General features: G+C 47.9%; 1 protein-coding gene across 2 annotated transcripts in view; it reads left to right on the forward strand.

The window, feature by feature from the left end:
• Positions 1–18,617, forward strand: part of EML3 (EMAP like 3) — a 38,569-nt gene extending 19,952 nt beyond the window's left edge. The window contains exons 8-24 of one of the 2 annotated variants that reach the window (XM_077919992.1): positions 116–239; positions 1,446–1,595; positions 2,681–2,750; positions 3,751–3,861; positions 5,066–5,161; positions 7,112–7,246; positions 8,718–8,856; positions 10,477–10,628; positions 11,591–11,716; positions 11,806–11,937; positions 13,621–13,688; positions 13,978–14,066; positions 15,032–15,129; positions 15,216–15,303; positions 16,685–16,783; positions 17,141–17,271; positions 17,773–18,617. In XM_077919992.1, the coding sequence (XP_077776118.1) occupies positions 116–239; positions 1,446–1,595; positions 2,681–2,750; positions 3,751–3,861; positions 5,066–5,161; positions 7,112–7,246; positions 8,718–8,856; positions 10,477–10,628; positions 11,591–11,716; positions 11,806–11,937; positions 13,621–13,688; positions 13,978–14,066; positions 15,032–15,129; positions 15,216–15,303; positions 16,685–16,783; positions 17,141–17,271; positions 17,773–17,970 (2,006 nt within the window). In that variant the 3' untranslated portion in view covers positions 17,971–18,617. The remainder of the gene's footprint in view (positions 1–115; positions 240–1,445; positions 1,596–2,680; positions 2,751–3,750; positions 3,862–5,065; positions 5,162–7,111; positions 7,247–8,717; positions 8,857–10,476; positions 10,629–11,590; positions 11,717–11,805; positions 11,938–13,620; positions 13,689–13,977; positions 14,067–15,031; positions 15,130–15,215; positions 15,304–16,684; positions 16,784–17,140; positions 17,272–17,772) is intronic. The other variant, XM_077919993.1, reaches the window with a different exon arrangement.
• The last annotated feature ends 782 nt before the right edge of the window (positions 18,618–19,399 follow it).

Here is a 19,399-nt window from a genome sequence, read left to right on the forward strand (position 1 = left end):
GGAGGGGCAGGACCTCCATAGCAGAAGACATGCAGATTAACTTCTTGGGCCAAGGTGGGTTTGGGATTTGTTGTGCTGCAGGTGCTGATGCCCACCTGTTTTTCCATCCCTTTAGAAGGACGTTCCACAAAGATGTTCCTGCGTGGCCGCCCCATCACCATGTACATCCCTTCCGACTTCCTCAACTACGAGGAGCTTCGCATGGAGCTGCCGACCGAGAAGCTGAAGCTGGACTGGGTGTATCCTTTCAGGAAGAAGGAGGCCTCCTTCCTTGTTCCGCCGCCCTCCCACCCCAGCCTTTCCTAAAGCACAGTAGCCACCACAGAATAACACTGTTTCCCCGGTGAAACCCACTCAGGGAGGGGTAGCCAACCTGGTGCCCTTTGAGTGTTGTTGAACTCCATTTCCTATGAGTCTCAGCCAGCATGGCCAATGATCAGTGATGGGAGTTGTAGTTCATGATATCTGGAGGGCACCAGGCTGGCTAATGAGAAAATGAGAGACTGAGAATAATAGACTGAGAGGAATAGAAATGGACAGATAATACTCACCCCCCCCTCTTTCTCTCTGTGTTTTATGCCTTACCCCACATGGCAGTGGCACCTGGAAGAGTGCCTATGAGGAGCACTGACTGTGCCCTATAAACCAAAGGTAGCCAACATGGCGCCTTCCCGGGGTTTTTTGGACTCCATTTCCCATCAGCCCCAGCCAGCATGGCCAATGGTCAAGGATGATGGGAGTTGTAGTCCACAATGTGTGGAGGACATGAGGTTGGCTATCTCTGAATTAAAGCATGCAGATCTAGGGCATAGGAGGAGGATTGTTATTTAAATTTACACTTAGCTTCTACCTTCTCTGTTTTTTGTTTCTAGCTGACTAGGTTGAGGGAAAGAACTGCAGATCAGTGGTAGAAATCTGCTTTGCATGGAGAAGGTCCCAGGTTCAATCCTCAGCATCTCCAGGTAGATGTGGGGGGGGAAACTTCCTGCTTGAAACCTTGGAAATCTGCTGCCAGTCAATGTAGACAACACTGAGCTATATAGCCCAATGGTCTGATGGGATTAGGCAGCTTCCTATGTTTGTTTGTATTATTATTATCATTATCCCAGCCTTCCTCCAAGAAGCTCAGGGTGGCATACACAGATCCCACACTTTTACCCACACAACAACCCTGTAAGGTAGGTTGGGTTGAGAGTTAAGCAAACCGGTCCAAAGTCACCCATTGAGATTTGCAACTGAGGAGGGACTAGCACCCAGTTCTCCCTGGTTTGAGTCCCACCATTTGGGCCCCTGAAATATTGGGCTCCCTCACAGGGGTGTTATCACAAAAGATGACAGAGCCATCGCTTGAGTGCCCAGTGACACAGAGAGCAGGCAGGTGTGTCTCCCTTGTCCTCCCCGTTTTGCATTTGTGTCGGTTCTTTGCTCCTTGACGCCCATCCCAGATATGGGTACCGGGGCCGCGACTGCCGCTCCAACCTCTATGTGTTGACTTCAGGAGAGCTGGTCTACTTCATTGCCTGTGTGGTTGTGCTGTATCATGTGCAACATCGCACACAACGCCACTACCTGCGGCACACTGACTGCGTGCGCTGGTGAGTTGCGGGAGCCATTTCCCAGACCCGCAACTGGCTCCAATACTCCTATGTATATTACCTGTATGTACACCCACAACATGAGGGACGTGGATGGTGCAGTGGGTTAAACCACAGAGCCTAGGAGTTGCCTATCAGAAGGTCAGCGGTTCGAATCCCCGCAACGGGGTAAACTCCCGTTGCTCGATCCCTGCTCCTGCCAACCTAGCGGTTCCAAAGCACATCAAAGTGCAAGTAGATAAATAGGTACTGCTCCAGCGGGAAGGTAAATGGCATTTCCATGTGCTGCTCTGGTTCGCCAGAAGCAGCTTAGTCATGCTGGCCACATGACCCGGAAGCTGTACGCCGGCTCCCTTGGCCAGTAAAGCGAGATGAGCGCCGCAACCCCAGAGTCGGCCACGGCTGGACCTAATGATCAGGGGTCCCTTTACCTTACACCCACAACACACGGACAGGCGCAGGAAACATACAGCCAAATAGTTGTGCTCATTCTCCCATGATGCATGAAATAGGCACTCCACTACAGACACCTAGTCTCACCAGGGGCGGCTGGCGTCCAATGGGACTGGTAGACTGCTATTTGCCAAAGGAAATGACATGCAGGGACAGAGTCAATGACAGGCAGAGCCAGCCATCTTCCTCCCTGCATCACTGAGACAGGAGGAGGGAGAAACCAACAGGCGCGGCCACCCGCTGGCCTGGTTGTAAGTAAGTAAGTAAGAAGGCAGGCAGGTGTGTGGGGTTCGGTGGCTGAGAGCAGGCTGAGGTTGGTAGGGCAGCACCCCATTCACCAAAATCATCCAGCAGAGGCAGATTTAGGGGAGTGTGACTGGTTCGCCTGCACTGGGTGCTGAACCAAGAGGGCGGTGCAGGGAGCATCACAAAGATCACTTAGAACAAAAGGCAAGAGGTGGGGGGGCGGACACGCTGAATTTTGGCGTTGCTTTGGTCCATGGGGGGTGAGGGCAGAGAATCTGAGCAAAGCAGTTTTCACTTTGTCTGGAGCGATGGGGTTAGGTGACTTTGAGCTTGGGAGCAGATGGTGGATCGGGCCCTTTCCTCTTGTGATTCTGTTCTTTCTCCAGCCTAGCAGTGCATCCTGACAAAGTCCGTGTTGCTTCGGGGCAGATGGCTGGTGTGGACAAGGATGGCAAGGTAAACCCCTAGATCTGGGAGGGACCCAAGGCCGTGATTTCCCCCCTCATTTCAGCTGCATGGCTTACAAGCTTTTTGTCTGGAGATAAGATTAATTGGCTGCAGTGGTGCCATCAGATTTCAGACTTTGGGACAGAAAGGTTTAGGGCTCCACTCAGTAAAATGAGCCAGAGCGCTCCCAAACACAATAGGGCTGGTGGCCTTTCACATTTTGAAGTAATGCAAAATGCTGTCCAAACCAGTGTTCTTCAACCTTGGCACACAGATGTTGCTGGATTATGCAGGGATTATGGGACGATAGGAGCTGTAGTTCAACAACTTGCTTTTAATTTCTTTGTGCTTTTAACTTGTTCTTAGCTTGTCATGATTTCATTGTTTGGTTTTACGTTTTTTTACATTGCTGCAAACCGCTGAGATACAGCGTTATGATACAGTGGTGTATAAATATTTTTGTAAACAAACTTTTGGGGGATGCAGGGTTGAAAAACATCTCTTCCTGCCTCCCAATCAGACCACGCTAAGTCCAGAATCTAAAATTACCTAACTGCCCCACTGCCTGGTTACACAGACAATAAAGATGGAATTCAATAACCTATCAAAACAGAATGCGCTTAAATGGCAAAATCTTCTATTGGTCTGGCTACTGACAGCAGCGAAAGTACTAGTAATGCATTCCTTCAATCAGCAAACAAAGCGTTATGAGGTGTGAATAACAAATGGAACCCATTAATAAAGTGTGTGCGCACACACCAATCAAAAACCAAGCAGGTGTGAGTTACTTGAGGAAAGGAAGATATTCATGTTATTAAAAAATAACATTTTAAAATTAATTACTCTGTGATAGACAGATAGTCCATTTGAATTAATATTCTGCTACTAGCCAACTAGCAGTGTGCTTTCTATATGGAGTACTGGCTTGTTTTGATCTCTACCTCTTTTTGCTCTACCTCGTTACATAAGGAAGCTGACCTTTCTTATTTCTCTTCCACTCTCCTTACAGCCTCTGCAACCCTCCGTTCACATCTGGGACTCGTCCAACCTTAACACCCTGCTAGAAATTGGTCAGGGCAGCTTTGAGAGAGGAGTTGGTTCCCTTGCTTTCTCCACGGCTGTGAGTGTTACAACTTCTCCATGCTATACGTTGGTTCAAGGAAAAAATAGGTATATAAAAAGGAGAATTTCTGGATGCCAAGATTTGGGGCAAGTACTCTTTGGTGAGACGACCCCAAGATAGGTTTAAAACCACAAAATATGCAGCAAATTGTGGAAATACAGGCTGTTAGACCTTTAAAATATGTGCCCTTTAAAATGAGTTCCAGAATGTCCCTTTAGAAGTTTATTTCCAAAGTCTAACACTTCCCTAAGCACAGAAAAAATCCCACATGTTTGGTAAGTTAAAAATGGGTTTACTTATGAATGCTTCAAAGGTCAGGTCCATGTGTTTCAGAGCACAGACTTAGCTTATTTACAAAATGGTGAACGTTCCTAAAGTATTAGTATAGGAACTCAAGACTGGCTTGTGACAGCCATGTGGTCTGAGTTGGAGCAATCATTTCAAACCTCTTTACACACTGAGCTTCTCAGGTAGACTAGGGGAGGACAATAGGCCTGATCACCTATTTCCTCCCAATGTAAGTGGACATAGCTAAGCCTGGCAGGACAACTTACTTCATGCATTAATTAGACTTAAGCATGTTGGTTATATGAGACTGGTTATCCCACACTAAATACTATTATACATGCATTCTCTTGAGCACTGATCCTTATATATCATTTTTAAAATTACGTATATATTCCACTTTTAAGTTTGATAAGTTAACCCCATAGGTCCCTGAGCAAGCAGTGAGCTAACTGCTTCACACCATAATGCAGGCATAGGCAAACACGGCCCTCTAGCTGTTTTGAGACTACAATTCCCATCATCCCTGACCACTGGTCCTGTTAGCTAGGGATGATGGGAGTTGTAGTCCCAAAACATCTGGAGGGCCGAGTTTGCCTCTGCTTGCCATAATGGAACCTTGTGTTGTGATCATAGGGCCCATCATGTAGGATGCTACTACCTACAATGGCTATGTTCTCCCTCCATTGAATGAAGCTCATGGACCACTGGTGGTCCCCAGATCACAGCTGGGGAACCTCTGTGGTAGAGCATCCCCTTGGCATGCAGAAGGTCCCAGGTTCAATCCCTGGCATCTCTAGTTAGGGCTGAGAAAGACTCTCTGCCTGAGACCTTTGGAGAGCTGCTGCCAATCAGTGTAGACAATATTGTACCAACTCTCTGTAAAGCAGCTTCCTGTGTTCCTATCTCCCTCCAGGATGAGGGGGCATACTTATGTGTGATAGACGAGTCCAACGAGCACATGCTGTCTGTCTGGGATTGTGCTCGTGGTACCAAGCAGGCTGAAATCAAGGTGAGTACTGTGGTGGTGGTGGTTACCGTATTTTTCGCCCTATAGGATGCACTTTTCCCCCTCCAAAAATGAAGGGGAAATGTGTGTGCGTCCTATGGGGCGAATGCAGGCTTTCGCTGAAGCCTGGAGAGCGAGGGGCATCGGTGCACACCGACCCCTCTTGCTCTCCAGGCTTCAGGAAGCTATCCGCAAGCCTTGCAAGCCCGGGGGAGTTCCCGCGGGCTCGCAAGGCTTGCGGGCAGCAGCCTGCAGCCCGGAGCACGGGGCGCCCTCCGGAGGATGCGCCAGCCCCACGCCTGTGGGGGAAATAATTTTTTTTTCTTTATTTCCCCCCCAAAAAAACTAGGTGCGTCTTATGGGACGGTGCGTCCTATGGGGCGCAAAATACGGTATTTGAACTTGTTTGTTGCCTGTTACACAAAAAGATCTCCAAGCAACTCACAACATTTTTAAAAAGCATAAAGATAAGTTTAAAAAAAATATACAGTGGTACCTCTGGTTACATACTTAATTCGTTCCGGAGGTCCGTTCTTAACCTGAAACTGTTCTTAACCTGAAGCACCACTTTAGCTAATGGGGCCTCCCGCTGCCGCCACACCGCCGCTGCACGATTTCTGTTCTCATCCTGAAGCAAAGTTCTTAACCCAAGGTACTATTTCTGGGTTAGCGGAGTCTGTGACCAGAAGCGTATGTAACCTGAAGCATATGTAACACTACCTCGGGTTACATACGCTTCAGGTTACAGACTCTGCTAACCCAGAAATAGTGCTTCAGGTTAAGAACTTTGCTTTAGGATGAGAACAGAAATTGCGCAGCGGCAGCGCGGCAGCAGCGGGAGGCCCCATTAGCTAAAGTGGTGCTTCAGGTTAAGAACAGTTTCAGGTTAAGAACGGACCTCCAGAATGAATTAAGTACATAACCCGAGGTACCACTTACATGGTAATAAGAACACAAGCACACAAAAATACATTCAGTTCATAAAAAATATATGCAAGGCAACCCCCAACAGCAGCAGTAGAAGGTTTGACAATCTGAGTAACAGCAAACAGCCTCATTGCGGTCCATCCGGAGTAGTCACTTGGTGTTGAAAAGGTGTCAGCAAAGGCACCAGGTGGGCCTTACTGTGAAGAGCTTCCAGAACTGGGGAGCCAGAAGACCCTCTCTCTTGTCTGTGTGGAGAGGCCTGGCTTTGCTGTCTCGTCTGATTTAAACACGGTGGGTGGAATTTGACTTTGCACTATTACAATTGTTACACCAGTGCAAGCGTTTTTGTCAAACGGCAGCCTACCCCCCCCCCAAAGGATAATCATAATACATAAGAAACAAAAGCATTAAAATAATTCTAATTGTATAAATAGCATAGTTAAAAACACCATGAAGGCCCAGCAAAAATGTTAGGGTTTTAGCTGGCATATGAAAGAGTCAGGGTAATATGCAGCTTAGCAAGGAGGTCATTCCACAGAGGCAGAGACACCACCTAAAGAAAAAAAAGAATAAAATGATAATAATACTAATATTTTGGGTGGTGGCTCCTCATAACATCATCTCCATCATCATAATCATCATCACCATTATTATTATTATTATTATTATTATTATTATTATTATTTACTGCTTAATGCCAAAATAAGCTTCGAAGTGATTTACAAAGCTTAAAAGCCACTTATAAAAATATAAGCATCCATAATTCAAGTACACATTGAAACAATCCCATTAAAATAAAAGCAATGTGAAAAGTGCCTTTCCTTCAGATCATTTCAGGGGTGCGGAGGGTTGGTCTTCCCTACACACACAACTAAGGTTAAAAGGCACTTTGGGAGACTTACAACACTTTGAATAATCCTTGTGGGCATCTTTGATGGTGCTGAGAGGCCACATCACCCTGATACCTTCTTCCTTCCACTCCCCACCCTGTTGTCCTCCACCCATCCACCCCATTGCACCTTGCAGAGTACCAATGAATCTGTCCTGACGGTGGAGTTCAACCCGCAAGACAGCAGCAACATAATCACCACTGGGAAATCTCATGTCTATTTCTGGACCTGGAGTGGAAACAGCCTAACAAAGAAGCAGGGAATCTTTGGGGTGAGGCAATGCTGCAGTGTGTGTGTGTGTGTGTGTGTGTGTGTGTGTGTGTGTGTGTGGTAAAGGGGGTCGTTGGTAAAGTTGGGGGCCTTCAATAATAGAGAACAGGGTGGGAGAAGTAGGGAGGGAAGGCTTCCAAATGCCAGGCCTTAGATGGTCAACCCCAATTCTTTCCTCGGTGAAAATACGGGTGCTAAACGTGGTGGCAGAAAACACCCAGCACATGCTCAGATGCACCCTTTTTAGCTAGCTACGTTTTTCAACCAGAGTTTTCCTCAACTGCCTTAAGTCTTGATAACTTAATGGTCATATCCACACTATATATTTAATTCACATTTAAATCACATGGCTTCCCTCAAAGAATCCTGGGACCTGTCATTTGTTAAGGGTGCTGGGAATTATAGCTCTGTGAGGGGCAAACTACAGTTCCTGGGATTCACGCGGGGGACAGGCTGTGTGGTGTGGGTATGACCAATGTCTCTGCTGACATTTCACTCTGTCCCAGTCGATGTTCGCTACTCAAACGTCTCTCATTGTTTCCATGCCTTGCCTGACTTTAGTTGTTTGTCCAAGTTAATCTTTCTCTTTTCTTCTCCCCATGCAACTCCTCACACAGATTCCCAGATCACTATGCTATCATTTGCTAACTTCAGTGTTTTACCCTGGGCAGAATTGCAAGTGCAAGTTCCTGCTTGAACAGCTTCTTCTTCCTCCTCTTCTTTTTCTTTCAACAACCCAAAATCACAGTAGCAGTGCATTACATTGTTAACATATACAAATAAAAGGAAAGAAAGAAAGAAATGGTAACACACCAGTATAAACCAAAGCCTACATATTTCCCAAACTGGCATGGGCGGCGGGAGCAGACTTTGGTAATAGGGCGCCTTGAGCGAGGACAAAATTTGGCACTGCCCTCTCCCTAAATATTTCTTATTTTCACAATAATACCCTTTTTATTTATTATTATTTTGTGCCTCCTCAGCTCGGCGCCCTGTGGGGGAGACAGGGGACAGCACGCACTGCCTTTAAATCCAGTACTGCAGACAGTGAATGTTTGGCATCTAAGTCCAAAGCATAATAAATAAAATCCCACCAGATGGTGTAGAAGCATTCTGGATCCGCCATCCCTTTGAAGACACAAAATTTATGTGTTTATTTTCCCCCCGCAATAGCCAAACTCCGTCAGTTCTTGTACTACAAAGACAAATGTAGATTTCCCCCTCCCCCCCAAAATTTTCCATTACTGTACTGGGTATTGAAATCCTGGCTGCAGCTTACATGTGTTTTGAAAGTTATTCAGAGCAAATAAGCTTTCATGCCGTCATTAATAGAGAAGCCTGAAGAGGCGATTTAATTATTTTAGATATTTTTTGATAAACATCCTGCTGGAACTTTTTGATACGGGAATGAACCTTGTCCGGTTCTTCCCAGCCATCATTGTATCAGCATCTTCCCTTCCTGATCTTTCCAGAAATACAAGAAACCCAAGTTCATCCAGTGCTTTGTGTTCGACACCAACAGTGATGTGCTGACCGGAGACTCGGAGGGCAACATCCTGACTTGGGCCAGGGTGCCTGCTGACATCCGCACGCTGGGCAAGGGGGCGAAAGGTATGCGAAGGGGAATGGTAATAGCAGACCATGGTCTGCTAGGGCATATGCTGATTTGCATACAATTTGCATATGCTATGGGATGTGGACTGACACAGGGTTAGAAACGATTACAGGGGACTCCCCACTTGTGCGCCGTTGACTTGCACGTATACGCGTGGTGCTGGGAAATAATGGAGGGAGAGAGCTGGAGAGTCCTCGTAACTTGCAAAGAGATGCTTCCTGGAGCCTGAAGAGGACTTCAGTTAGGTGGAGAAGAGACTGGAGGCTCAGTGGGGCTTTGTTTAGGCTGCTCACCTGCCCCGCCTAACAGCTGATGCGTGAGGTAGCGCAGCAGGAGCAACCTCTTTTCCGTGTGTCCTCCAGTCTCCAGCCAGCCCCAGAGCTTCAATTCCAGTTGTGGATATTTTTGGTACTGTCAGGGAACTGCCATCAGTGCCAGAGGGAGAGAGCAAAATCCAGAGGGATTCCAGAGAGCGTCCCGGGAGTGGGGGAGGCAGCCCATCTTCTGGGGAAGAGAATCAGCGTAGCACCAGTGGAGAAGGGGGGCAGATGGGGGAAGCGGCGAGGCGGTCCCATGACTACTTGCCGGGAACCAGCGGGGAGAGTAGAGGTCCTACGCTGCCTGCGCCCTCCTTGCCCAAAAGGCTTTCGCGCAGAGAGAGTAGGAGGAGACTAGGCGTCAAAGAGCTTCTTTGCTGGAAGAAGTTCAACAAACGCCCCCTGATGAATTCTGCCAGCGATTGAGACAGCCACGAGAGAGTGGCTGTCCGGACAGAAAAGGTTCGCTCAGGCAACCCAGCCAGGTGTTTGCACCGGCTTACGCACGAGCAACCCCTAGAACCACTACAGGTACAGTGGTACTTCGGTTGTCGAACGCAATCCGTTCCAGAAGACCATTCGACTTCCGAAACGTTCGACAATTGAGGCGCAAAGGGTGGTCTGCAAAGTCAGTGCATAAAATTGGGGGGGAAATGCAGCGGAAGCCGTTCGACTTCCAAAAAGCGTTTGAAAAGGGAAGCCTTTACTTCTGGGTTTTTGGCTTTCAAAAACTGAAATGTTTGGCTTCTGAGACGCTCAAAAACTGAGGTACCACTGTACGGCATTTTAAAAACTTGAATAGAGAGACAGCGGCTGAGCAGGCATTTAAAGGGTGTTTGGAGTGTGCTCCCCAATTATGTGATTTAGATATACAGTGGTACCTCGGCTTAAATACTTAATTCGTTCTGGAGGTCCGTACTTAACCTGAAACTGTACTTAACCTGAAGCACCACTTTAGCTAATGGGGCCTCCTGCTGCTGCCGCTGTGCCACTGGAGCACGATTTCTGTTCTCATCCTGAAGCAAAGTTCTTAACCTGAAGCACTATTTCTGGGTTAGCGGAGTCTGTAACCTGAAGCGTATGTAACCTGAAGCGTGTGTAACCCAAGGTACCACTGTACAATGGAGAAGCGAACAAGATGGACCAGTGGTCTGACTGTACAATAGGGCACCTTCCTATGTTCCCATGGAGAGGCATGTCAACAGAGAACCTGGCACTAATCCCCGTGTCGTGTCACCAAAAAGGAATACAAAACTGAACCAGGGTTTGACACAGGTGTGTTTTCACCTCTCTTTACAGAGACATACCAGATCAGCAAGCAAACGCGAGCCCACGAAGGCAGCATCTTCTCTCTCTGCCTGTGCCGCGATGGCTCGGTGCTCAGTGGGGGTGGCAAGGACCGGCGCCTGGTCCGGTGGAGCCCCAGCCTCTCCCTGCTGCAGGAGGTGGAGGTAAGGGAGGTGAATGGATCTGCACCGCAGCTCTTGGAGATTGCTTGGCGTACGTTAATAACCACCATATCCTTTAGCTTTGGGTTGGCTAAGCTCATGTGGCCAGAAGGCCACATTCACCCTTGGCCAACTCTTTGGGGGCTGCATGCCAGGGGAGGCTAAAAGTGGGCGTGGCCACCTCACACATTTTCACTTGCAGCCTGAGGTACACACACACACACAAGTATCCTTTCTGACAGATCTGATGATTAAAGAAGAAGCCGTTTGCATCCCTATCAAAGCAATGAGCTCTGTTCTCCCCGGCCCTGAGTCTACTTCAAACATTCTCCCATCTTTTTGCCCCAGCCACCAGAATCAGTAGGGTCTTTGGGGTGGGTTTTTCTTTTACTAAAATGTGCTTGGGGATTTGGGGTTAGCCTCTTAACCGCTTTTGCCCCTCACTGTAGGTTTGCACCCGGAAGGGAGGATACACCTTATGGTTAAGGCTTGTTGCTCAATTAAAGAAACATTTGCCGATTTAATCATATGAATTTTAAAAATCTCATCAGATGGTTCCCTCTGGTTTTGTTTGACTTGCTTCGAGCCCATCCCTGATAGAGAAAAATGAGTTGTTAGAAATCAGGCTTCCTCAACCTTGGCCCTCCAGATGTTTTTGGGACTACAATTCCCATCATTCTGATCACTAGTCCTGCTAGCTAGGGATCATGGGAGTTGTAGGCCAAAAACATCTGGAAGGGCAAGGTTGAGGAAGCCTGCTATAAATCCTTATAAATAACAAAAGTAAATAAGGCAAAGTAACTTGAAGCATTGAATTTCCAAGTGGGCATGTGGCCCTCGGAAGGTTGACCAGAAGCAAATGCGGCCCTCAGACTGAAAAAGGGTTTTAACCCATCCTTGGGTGAATCCAGCAAACTTTACACAGAGACCAGCTTTATAATGCCTGCTGCTTCTTTGGCAATCAGATTCCGGAACAGTTTGGTGCCGTCCGCACCATCGCCGAGGGTGACGGAGGGGAGCTGCTGGTAGGGACCACGCGCAATGCCCTGCTGCGGGGGAGCTTGGCGGAGGGCTTCCGGCCCATCATCCAGGTAAAGGGGTGGGTCTGGTCTGGTCACAGGGCCTCCTCCTCAGCTGCTCCTTCCTTCTCCAGCTGCTTCTCAATGCTCTTCCTTTGCAGGGGCACACGGACGAACTGTGGGGGCTGGGCACTCACCCTTCGCGGGACCTTTTTGTCACTTGCGCCCATGACAGGCAGCTCTGCATGTGGGATAGTGGGGAGCACACGCTGGCTTGGAGCACCACGCTGGAGGTAACTGGACCCGGGAGGGGAGGAACGTGTGGCATGGCCCAGGGGTGGCGGCAATGCCATTGATGTGGAATGGCCAATGGACACAGAGAATCAATTTAGATGGCTTTAAAAATAGGATTAGACAAATGCATGGAGGGCAAGGCTATCAGCAGCAGCTTAGCCATGTTGTCTATGTTTTCCCTGTCGGAGGCATTATGCCAGTTCCTGGGAATCACAGGTGGGCAGAGTGCTGTTGTGCTCGTGTCCAGCTTGCAGGCATCTGGGTAGGCAAGAAGTGTTGTTTCTGCATGATCATCCTACACAAAGCGGACACGAAACACATGAAAGAAGCAAATTCTTGTCCTGTTGGAAATTTCATTCAGCAAAGAAACCCTCTCTGGCTTCTAAGATTTCAATAGCCATCGGCTAACATGCTTTGGGACTGTAAGGGTTAGAAACTGAAATTAAAAACAAACAAACAATGAAAACTGCACATAAGAACTTAATGTATTTACTCAAATCTAACGCTCACCTTTTTTGGCCAAATTACGTTGCAAAAATTACGGTGAACTTTAGATTCAATGGCACATTTAAATTTGACAGCAAATACGGTTTTTTGGTTTCAAGGTGAGGTGCACGTTAGATTTGATGGTGCATTAAAGGTAAAGGGACCCCTGACCATTTGGTCCAGTTGTGGCTGACTCTGGGGTTGCAGCGCTCATCTCGCTTTATTGGCCGAGGGAGACAGCGTACAGCTTCCGGGTCATGTGGCCAGCATGACTAAGCCGTTTCTGGTGAACCAGAGCAGCGCACGGAAACGCCGTTTACCTTCCCGCCAGAGCGGTACCTATTTATCTACTTGCACTTTGACGTGCTTTCGAACTGCTAGGTTGGCAGGGTTGTTGTTGTTTAGTCGTTTAGTCGTGTCCAACTCTTTGTGACCCCATGGACCAGAGCATGCCAGGCACTCCTGTCTTCCACTGCCTCCCTCAGTTTGGTCAAACTCATGCTGGTAGCTTTGAGAACACTATCCAAGCGTCTCGTCCTCTGTCGTTCCCTTCTCCTTGTGCCCTCCATCTTTCCCAACATCAGGGTCTTTTCCAGGGAGTCTTCTCTTCTCATGAGGTGGCCAAAGTATTGGAGTCTCAGCTTCAGGATCTGTCCTTCCAGTGAGCACTCAGGGCTGATTTCCTTAAGAATGGATAGGTTTGATCTTCTTGCAGTCCATGGGACTTTCAAGAGTCTCCTCCAGCACCATAATTCAAAAGCATCAATTCTTTGGCAATCAGCCTTCTTTATGGCAGGATTAGACTTGAGTAAATAATGAACGTGCTGGTTCAGGCCAATGGCCTATCTACTCCAGTATCCTGCTCTTTCAGTGGCTGACGAAATGCCTCTGGGCAGCCCATAAACAGGATGTTAGAGCAACAGCATTCTCCCTCCACTTGTGATTCCCAGACTGGTCTTCAGAGGCATAATGTCTCTGACAGCAGAGGGGAAATATAGTTGACATGGCTAATATCCACTGATAGCCTTGTCCTCCAGGAGTTTGTCTAATCCTCTTTCATAGGCTCTTTCCACCTGACTGGGGCAGTTCTGTGCTTTGAACACACTGAATGAATAGCACCATATCCAGTTAGCTACCCTATGTCATGATAGTATTTATAATAAATCTCATGTCGTTCCTCTTTCTCTCTTCTCTAGGAGACAGGGCTCTGTGCTGACTTCCATCCCAGTGGGAAAGTGGTCACAGTCGGGTTCAGCTCTGGACGGTAACTACTTGTTCCACCCCACCCTCGCTTCAACTTTTGCACACTTGGGAAGGGCAACCCTGCTTCGTTAGTAAGGGTTGCCAATTTCTTTTCTGGCCTTGAGAACACCTGTGTGAAAAGCAGAAAATCAACAGGCTAAACTTCCTTCCTCTGGCCAGAATGCAGTTAGTGGGGGAGCTTTGTCCTGTTAAATTTCAGCTTTCTGTGCACCTGCACACCGGAAAAGAACTGTGCCCTTTGGTGTGGTCGCTGGCTGCTGAGAGAATCTCTTGTTTTCTCCCTCCAACAGATGGGTGGTGCTGGACACGGAGACACAACAAGTGTGGTCGAGCTACATAGATGGGAACGAGCAGCTCTCAGTAGTGCGCTATTCGCCAGGTTAGGCCGTTGCTTCCTTTTTCACCAGTTCCTAAGTTTCTACATAGGAAACTGCCTTGTATTGAGTCAGACCATTGGTCCATCTAGCTCACATGCATTTGCATGGACTGGCAGTAGCTCTCCAGGGTTTCAGACATCTGAAGGCAGCCCTGTTTTGGGAAGATGTAATGTTTGATGCTTTGTTCCTTTACCTTTTATTGGAAGCCACTCAGGGTGGCTGGGGTAACCCAGTCAGATGGATGGGGTATAAGAAATAACATATTATTATTATTATTATTATTATTATTATTATTATTATTATTAGCTCTACCTGGAGATGCCAGGGATTCAATCTGGGACCTTCTATATGGAAGGCCGATGCCATACCACTGAGCAAAGATTCCTCCCCTAAAAATGAAGGCAGATTCCAGTCCTCATGGTTCTAGCTGGACAGCTGATTTAAATAAGAACATGGGAAACTGTCTCATCCGAAGTCAGATTGCTGGGTCCATCTAGCTTTGTATTGTATATACAGTGGTACCTCGGGTTACATACGCTTCAGGTTACAGATGCTTCAGGTTACAGACTCCGCTAACCCAGAAATAGTGCTTCAGGTTATGAACTTTGCTTCAGGATGAGAACAGAAATAGTGCTCCAGCGGCGTGGCAGCAGCAGGAGGCCCCATTAGCTAAAGTGGTGCTTCAGGTTAAGAACAGTTTCAGGTTAAGAATGGACCTCCGGAACAAATTAAGTACTTAACCCAAGGTACCACTGTACTGACTAGCAGCAGCTCTTCAGGGTTTCAGACAGGGGACCTTTCCCAGCCATTATTGGAGATGCCAGGGATTGAATCTGGGACCCTTCTGCATGCAAAGCAGTTGCTCTGCCACGGAGCCTTCGCCCCCCCCACCCCAGCCTTTCCTGTTGGGGAATTTGTTTCTCTGTCCTCCCCCTGCCTCTAACTGTGCTTTTACCTTCTTTGGCAGATGGGGAGTTCTTGGCCATTGGCTCCCACGACAATTTCATTTATATCTACAGCGTAGAGGACAGCGGGCATAAATACACCCGTTTTGGCCGCTGCACGGTGAGCATATTACTGATTGGTTCGTTGGTAAGCAAAACCAGACCAGATGCTTCCTAACCTGCACACTTTCTCTCCCTGCACTCCAGGGACACTCCAGTTTCATCACACATCTGGACTGGTCCAAGGATGGGAAATTCATCATGTCCAATTCTGGGGACTATGAAATCCTGTACTGTAAGTTCCATGTCTGAGCAGGAGGGGAAGGAAGATACATGTTTTCTCAAGGTGAAAACCTTGAGATGACAACTTCCGAATCACAAACCTCTTAAAAAAAATAAAATCTTCTGCCCTGAAGTGCATTGTGCGGTAATTCCTTTGGCTACCAAGGTGTGGAGCTGCTGTTTAATTTCTGCAGTAAGGCCCATTGGTTAGGGAAAGCAATTTGGGAGAATTCCCTGAAGTGGCAGAGAAATGGAAGGTCCTGAGCCTTTGGTTAATTCTGAGACCTGATAGTTGTTCCCATGTGGTGATCTAGTCTCTGTTTGCTTCCAGACCACCTGTTTATTGAGCATTCACTGTGAGTAGTTTGTGTGGAGCTTAGATGACACCATATATTTAAAGGACATCCAACATACATTTAAAGTATATGAGTCCCATCCCGCCACTCAAGAATTCTGGGAACTGTTGCTCATTAAGAGTTCTGGGAATTGTAGCTCTGTGAAGGGGGAAACTTCATTTCTCAGGATTATTTAGAGGAAGAAGGCTGATTGCCAAAGAGTTGATGCTTTTGAATTATGGTGCTGGAGGAGACTCTTGAGAGTCCCATGGACTGCAAGAAGATCAAACCTATCCATTCTTAAGGAAATCAGCCCTGAGTGCTCACTGGAAGGACAGATCGTGAAGCTGAGGCCACCTCATGAGAAGAGAAGACTCCCTGGAAAAGACCCTGATGTTGGGGAAGATGGAGGGCGCAAGGAGAAGAGGACAACAGAGGACGAGATGGTTGGACAATGTTCTCGAAGCTACTAACATGAGTTTGACCAAACTGCGGGAGGCAGTGGAAGACAGGAGTGCCTGGCGTGCTCTGGTCCAGGGGGTCACGAAGAGTCGGACATGACTAAATGACTAAACAACAACAATGTGCTTTAAATGTGCAATGAGTGTACTTTCAGTGTGTAGTGTTGAACTGCCCAAAGTGTTATTCCACATTTTCTAGTGCATTTCCTCATCCCTTATAGCAAAAGTCTGGCTTTCTTTGGGGCAGGGGGGGAGCAGGCAGGTTTGGTGCACAGGTCTATCATTTGACTTTAATTGTTCAACCTGAAAACGCCAGTATAGGCCTGAATTGTTCTTGCCATCTGTCTGTCTCAGGAGTGCGCTTCTGAGGGTGAAGTCATACGGCTGCTGCGTTCGCAGCACCGGAGTGACCTCCCCAGGGTGCAAGTCTAGGCAGTGTCTATGGAGGTCCAGGGTGGCCCAGAAGACAATAACCCCCTCTTGGCCTGTGACTGAATTGTACTGGAAAATATCAAGATCCTAGGAGTGCCCTCTCTCTGGGCAACAGCCTGGTATCCTCTGCAAAATTAATCCTTACTTTTGCATGTCTGGTCCTCAGGGGATGTGGCTGGAGGTTGCAAGCTGCTGAGGAACCGCTTTGAGAACAAGGACCGTGAATGGGCCTCGTATACCTGCGTGCTGGGCTTTCATGTTTTTGGTGAGTTTGGAGGCGAGATAAGAAAAACAGGCCTACTCCATTGGTTTTGTTGGGAAGCTAACCTGCTGGGTTCTATGTGCTAACCTAGCACAAGGGGCGGGGAGAGAACATAGTCAGGCCATTGGCCCATTTAGCTCATTACTGTGTACTCTGACTGGCAGCAGCTGTCCTGGATTTCAGGCAGGGAACTTCCCCAGCTGTACCTGGTGGTGCTGGGGATTAATCCTGGGACCATCTGCATGCTCTCTGCCACAGAGTTGCATCCCCTCCCTGTAAGATTCTGGCCTTGATTTCATCTTCTTCTCCATAGTACTCATCACATCTCACTTCCCCCTCTCTCTTTCCATCTGCTCACAGGGGTGTGGCCTGACGGATCGGATGGCACCGACATCAATGCACTTTGCCGTTCCCACAACGAGCGGGTGGTGGCTGTGGCAGATGATTTCTGCAAGGTGCACCTCTTCCAGTACCCTTGCGCCAAGCCCAAGGTAGAATGGAGTTGACTTGAGGTGGGGTGGGAGAAGAGGTTGCTTGTAGGCAAGGATTAATTCAGCTCTGAACTGGGCTAGGCTGGGGATAAGGACATGAGTTCTGTCTTCTGATCACCATTCTAGGCTTGGGTTGATTTTCTTGACTTCAGAGGGTATCTGTACTTTCAAACTTATCCCACACTTCAGGCTGGTGACTCTAGGCTCTCCCAACCTAATCCAGTCTCTTATGGATCATAGGCAAGGCTACTTTCGCCACATTCCTGCATCTGTGCCACTCAGCTAACCATTCAGGGTATTTCTCGGCCAAAAGATGCTAGCTGTTGTTGGACTACAACTCCCATCATCCCTTACCATTGCCTATGCTGGCTAGGGCTGATGGGAGTCACAGTTCAACAACAAAATCTGGAGGGCACCACATTGGCTTTCCCGTTCCCAGAACATCCCCTTGATGATAGCACCTTTTCAAAACGTTTACCCACCTTTTCTTCTTTTCCACAGGCACCAAGTCACGTCTATGGCGGCCATGGGAGCCACGTCACCAATGTGCGTTTCACGCACAACGATGGCCACCTTATCTCCATGGGGGGCAAGGACACCAGCATCTTCCAGTGGCGAGTGGTGGGCGGCAGCCTTGCCCGCAGCCAATCCCTCTCTTCTGCCTCAGTCTCCTCCCAGGATGCTGGGGTCAGCACCTGAAGCCAGCGGGAGGGGAAGAAGCAAAATCTCATACCCCAGTATGGTGACTAAGCCTTTGCAAGAGAGGATGATGGGGCTGACCTCCCATCCCCGTGACTCGTTCTTGTGGACTAAGTGCTCAGGTTGATGGATCTGTGGGAAGGCGGGAGTCTCTTCTCCCTGCCAACTTAAATTTCCTTTGGCTAACAATGTGATTTGCTTTATTAACATAAGGGTGGGATCAGCCAGGATAACTAGCAATCCTAGGCTCAGGAGATCTGGCACCGTGAAGGAAAATGTCTAGCCTGTTGTGTGTGAGAAGGCAGAGAGACCTGTTCCTTGTCTCTCAGACAGGGGGTTTTTGGAGAGAAGGACTACTTGTGAGTGGCGAGGGGACGGGGTGTAGATTTGGGGACCTCTCTGGAGAATGTTCCCTTTGAACTTCAGTGATGTTTCCCTTTCAAGCCTGAAAGACGCTGGATTCTGTTAAGTCCAGCGAAGATGGGTAAATGTCTCCATCCACACACGCCTCCCCTTACTGCCATCCTTCCGTACTTCGTTTACATTCCTAGTGATTCTGGCAGGGGCTGGATCTGATGTGTAAATAGCAAGCGCAAAGAAGGGCCTTAACACTGTGAGAAACAAAAAAATAAACCTTTGCATCCAGAGTTCTGCTGTTCCGTGTCTTTTTTTCCATCCTGGACGTGGTGAAGGGGGGCGCAAGGACAAGGACTGCAGCAGGAATTTGCGGCCTAGCTGGTAACCATGGTTACCCAACAACACAGGATAACCTGCAGTATAATATTTCAACTCCCAGTGACACCAGTTGTGTGTTGGGACATATTTTTATAGGAGAGGGGAGTGAGGGGAAAAAGATAACTTTTTTTTTTTTAAGTGCAGCTTCAGTGCTGAGTTTTGAAACCTACATGTAGTCAAACAATGACCATATGCCCCATAAGTGGCAACTGTAACAGAAGCCTGGGCCCAATTCAATGTATGTGAAGTAGAGAGGGGCAGGAAATGTTTCCTTTGCTGAAAAAATTGTGTTTCTGTGTGCGCACATGGTTGGGTTCTTTCTGAAACAGACGAGGAAGATACCAGTATTGCTTATTATTGTTGCACTTTCCCAATCTCTGAGCAGTGCGAGATTCCAGGGTTTCCAAGTACGCTTTAACCAGGGTCCATGTTTCCTTTTGGAAATGAGGCACAGTGGAGACTGTGGTGTTTTAATGACAGATGATTTATTTACACATATATACAGCCTGAGCCTACGATGGAGGGGTTCACAGCATTTACACGCCAATAGGGTCTTGCTTCTCCCATAGCTACAGCCCTGGATTCAAACAGCCATCAGCCATCGTGCTCTGCCTGCTACTTTGCTTCTCGATTACATCACTCCTCACTCCAACCTCTCTAACCTAAGATCTGGCTTTATATTTTAATTAACCCT

The sequence above is a fragment of the Podarcis muralis genome, chromosome 16, assembly GCF_964188315.1.
Source record: "Podarcis muralis chromosome 16, rPodMur119.hap1.1, whole genome shotgun sequence".
In the NCBI taxonomy this organism is placed as follows: domain Eukaryota; kingdom Metazoa; phylum Chordata; class Lepidosauria; order Squamata; family Lacertidae; genus Podarcis; species Podarcis muralis.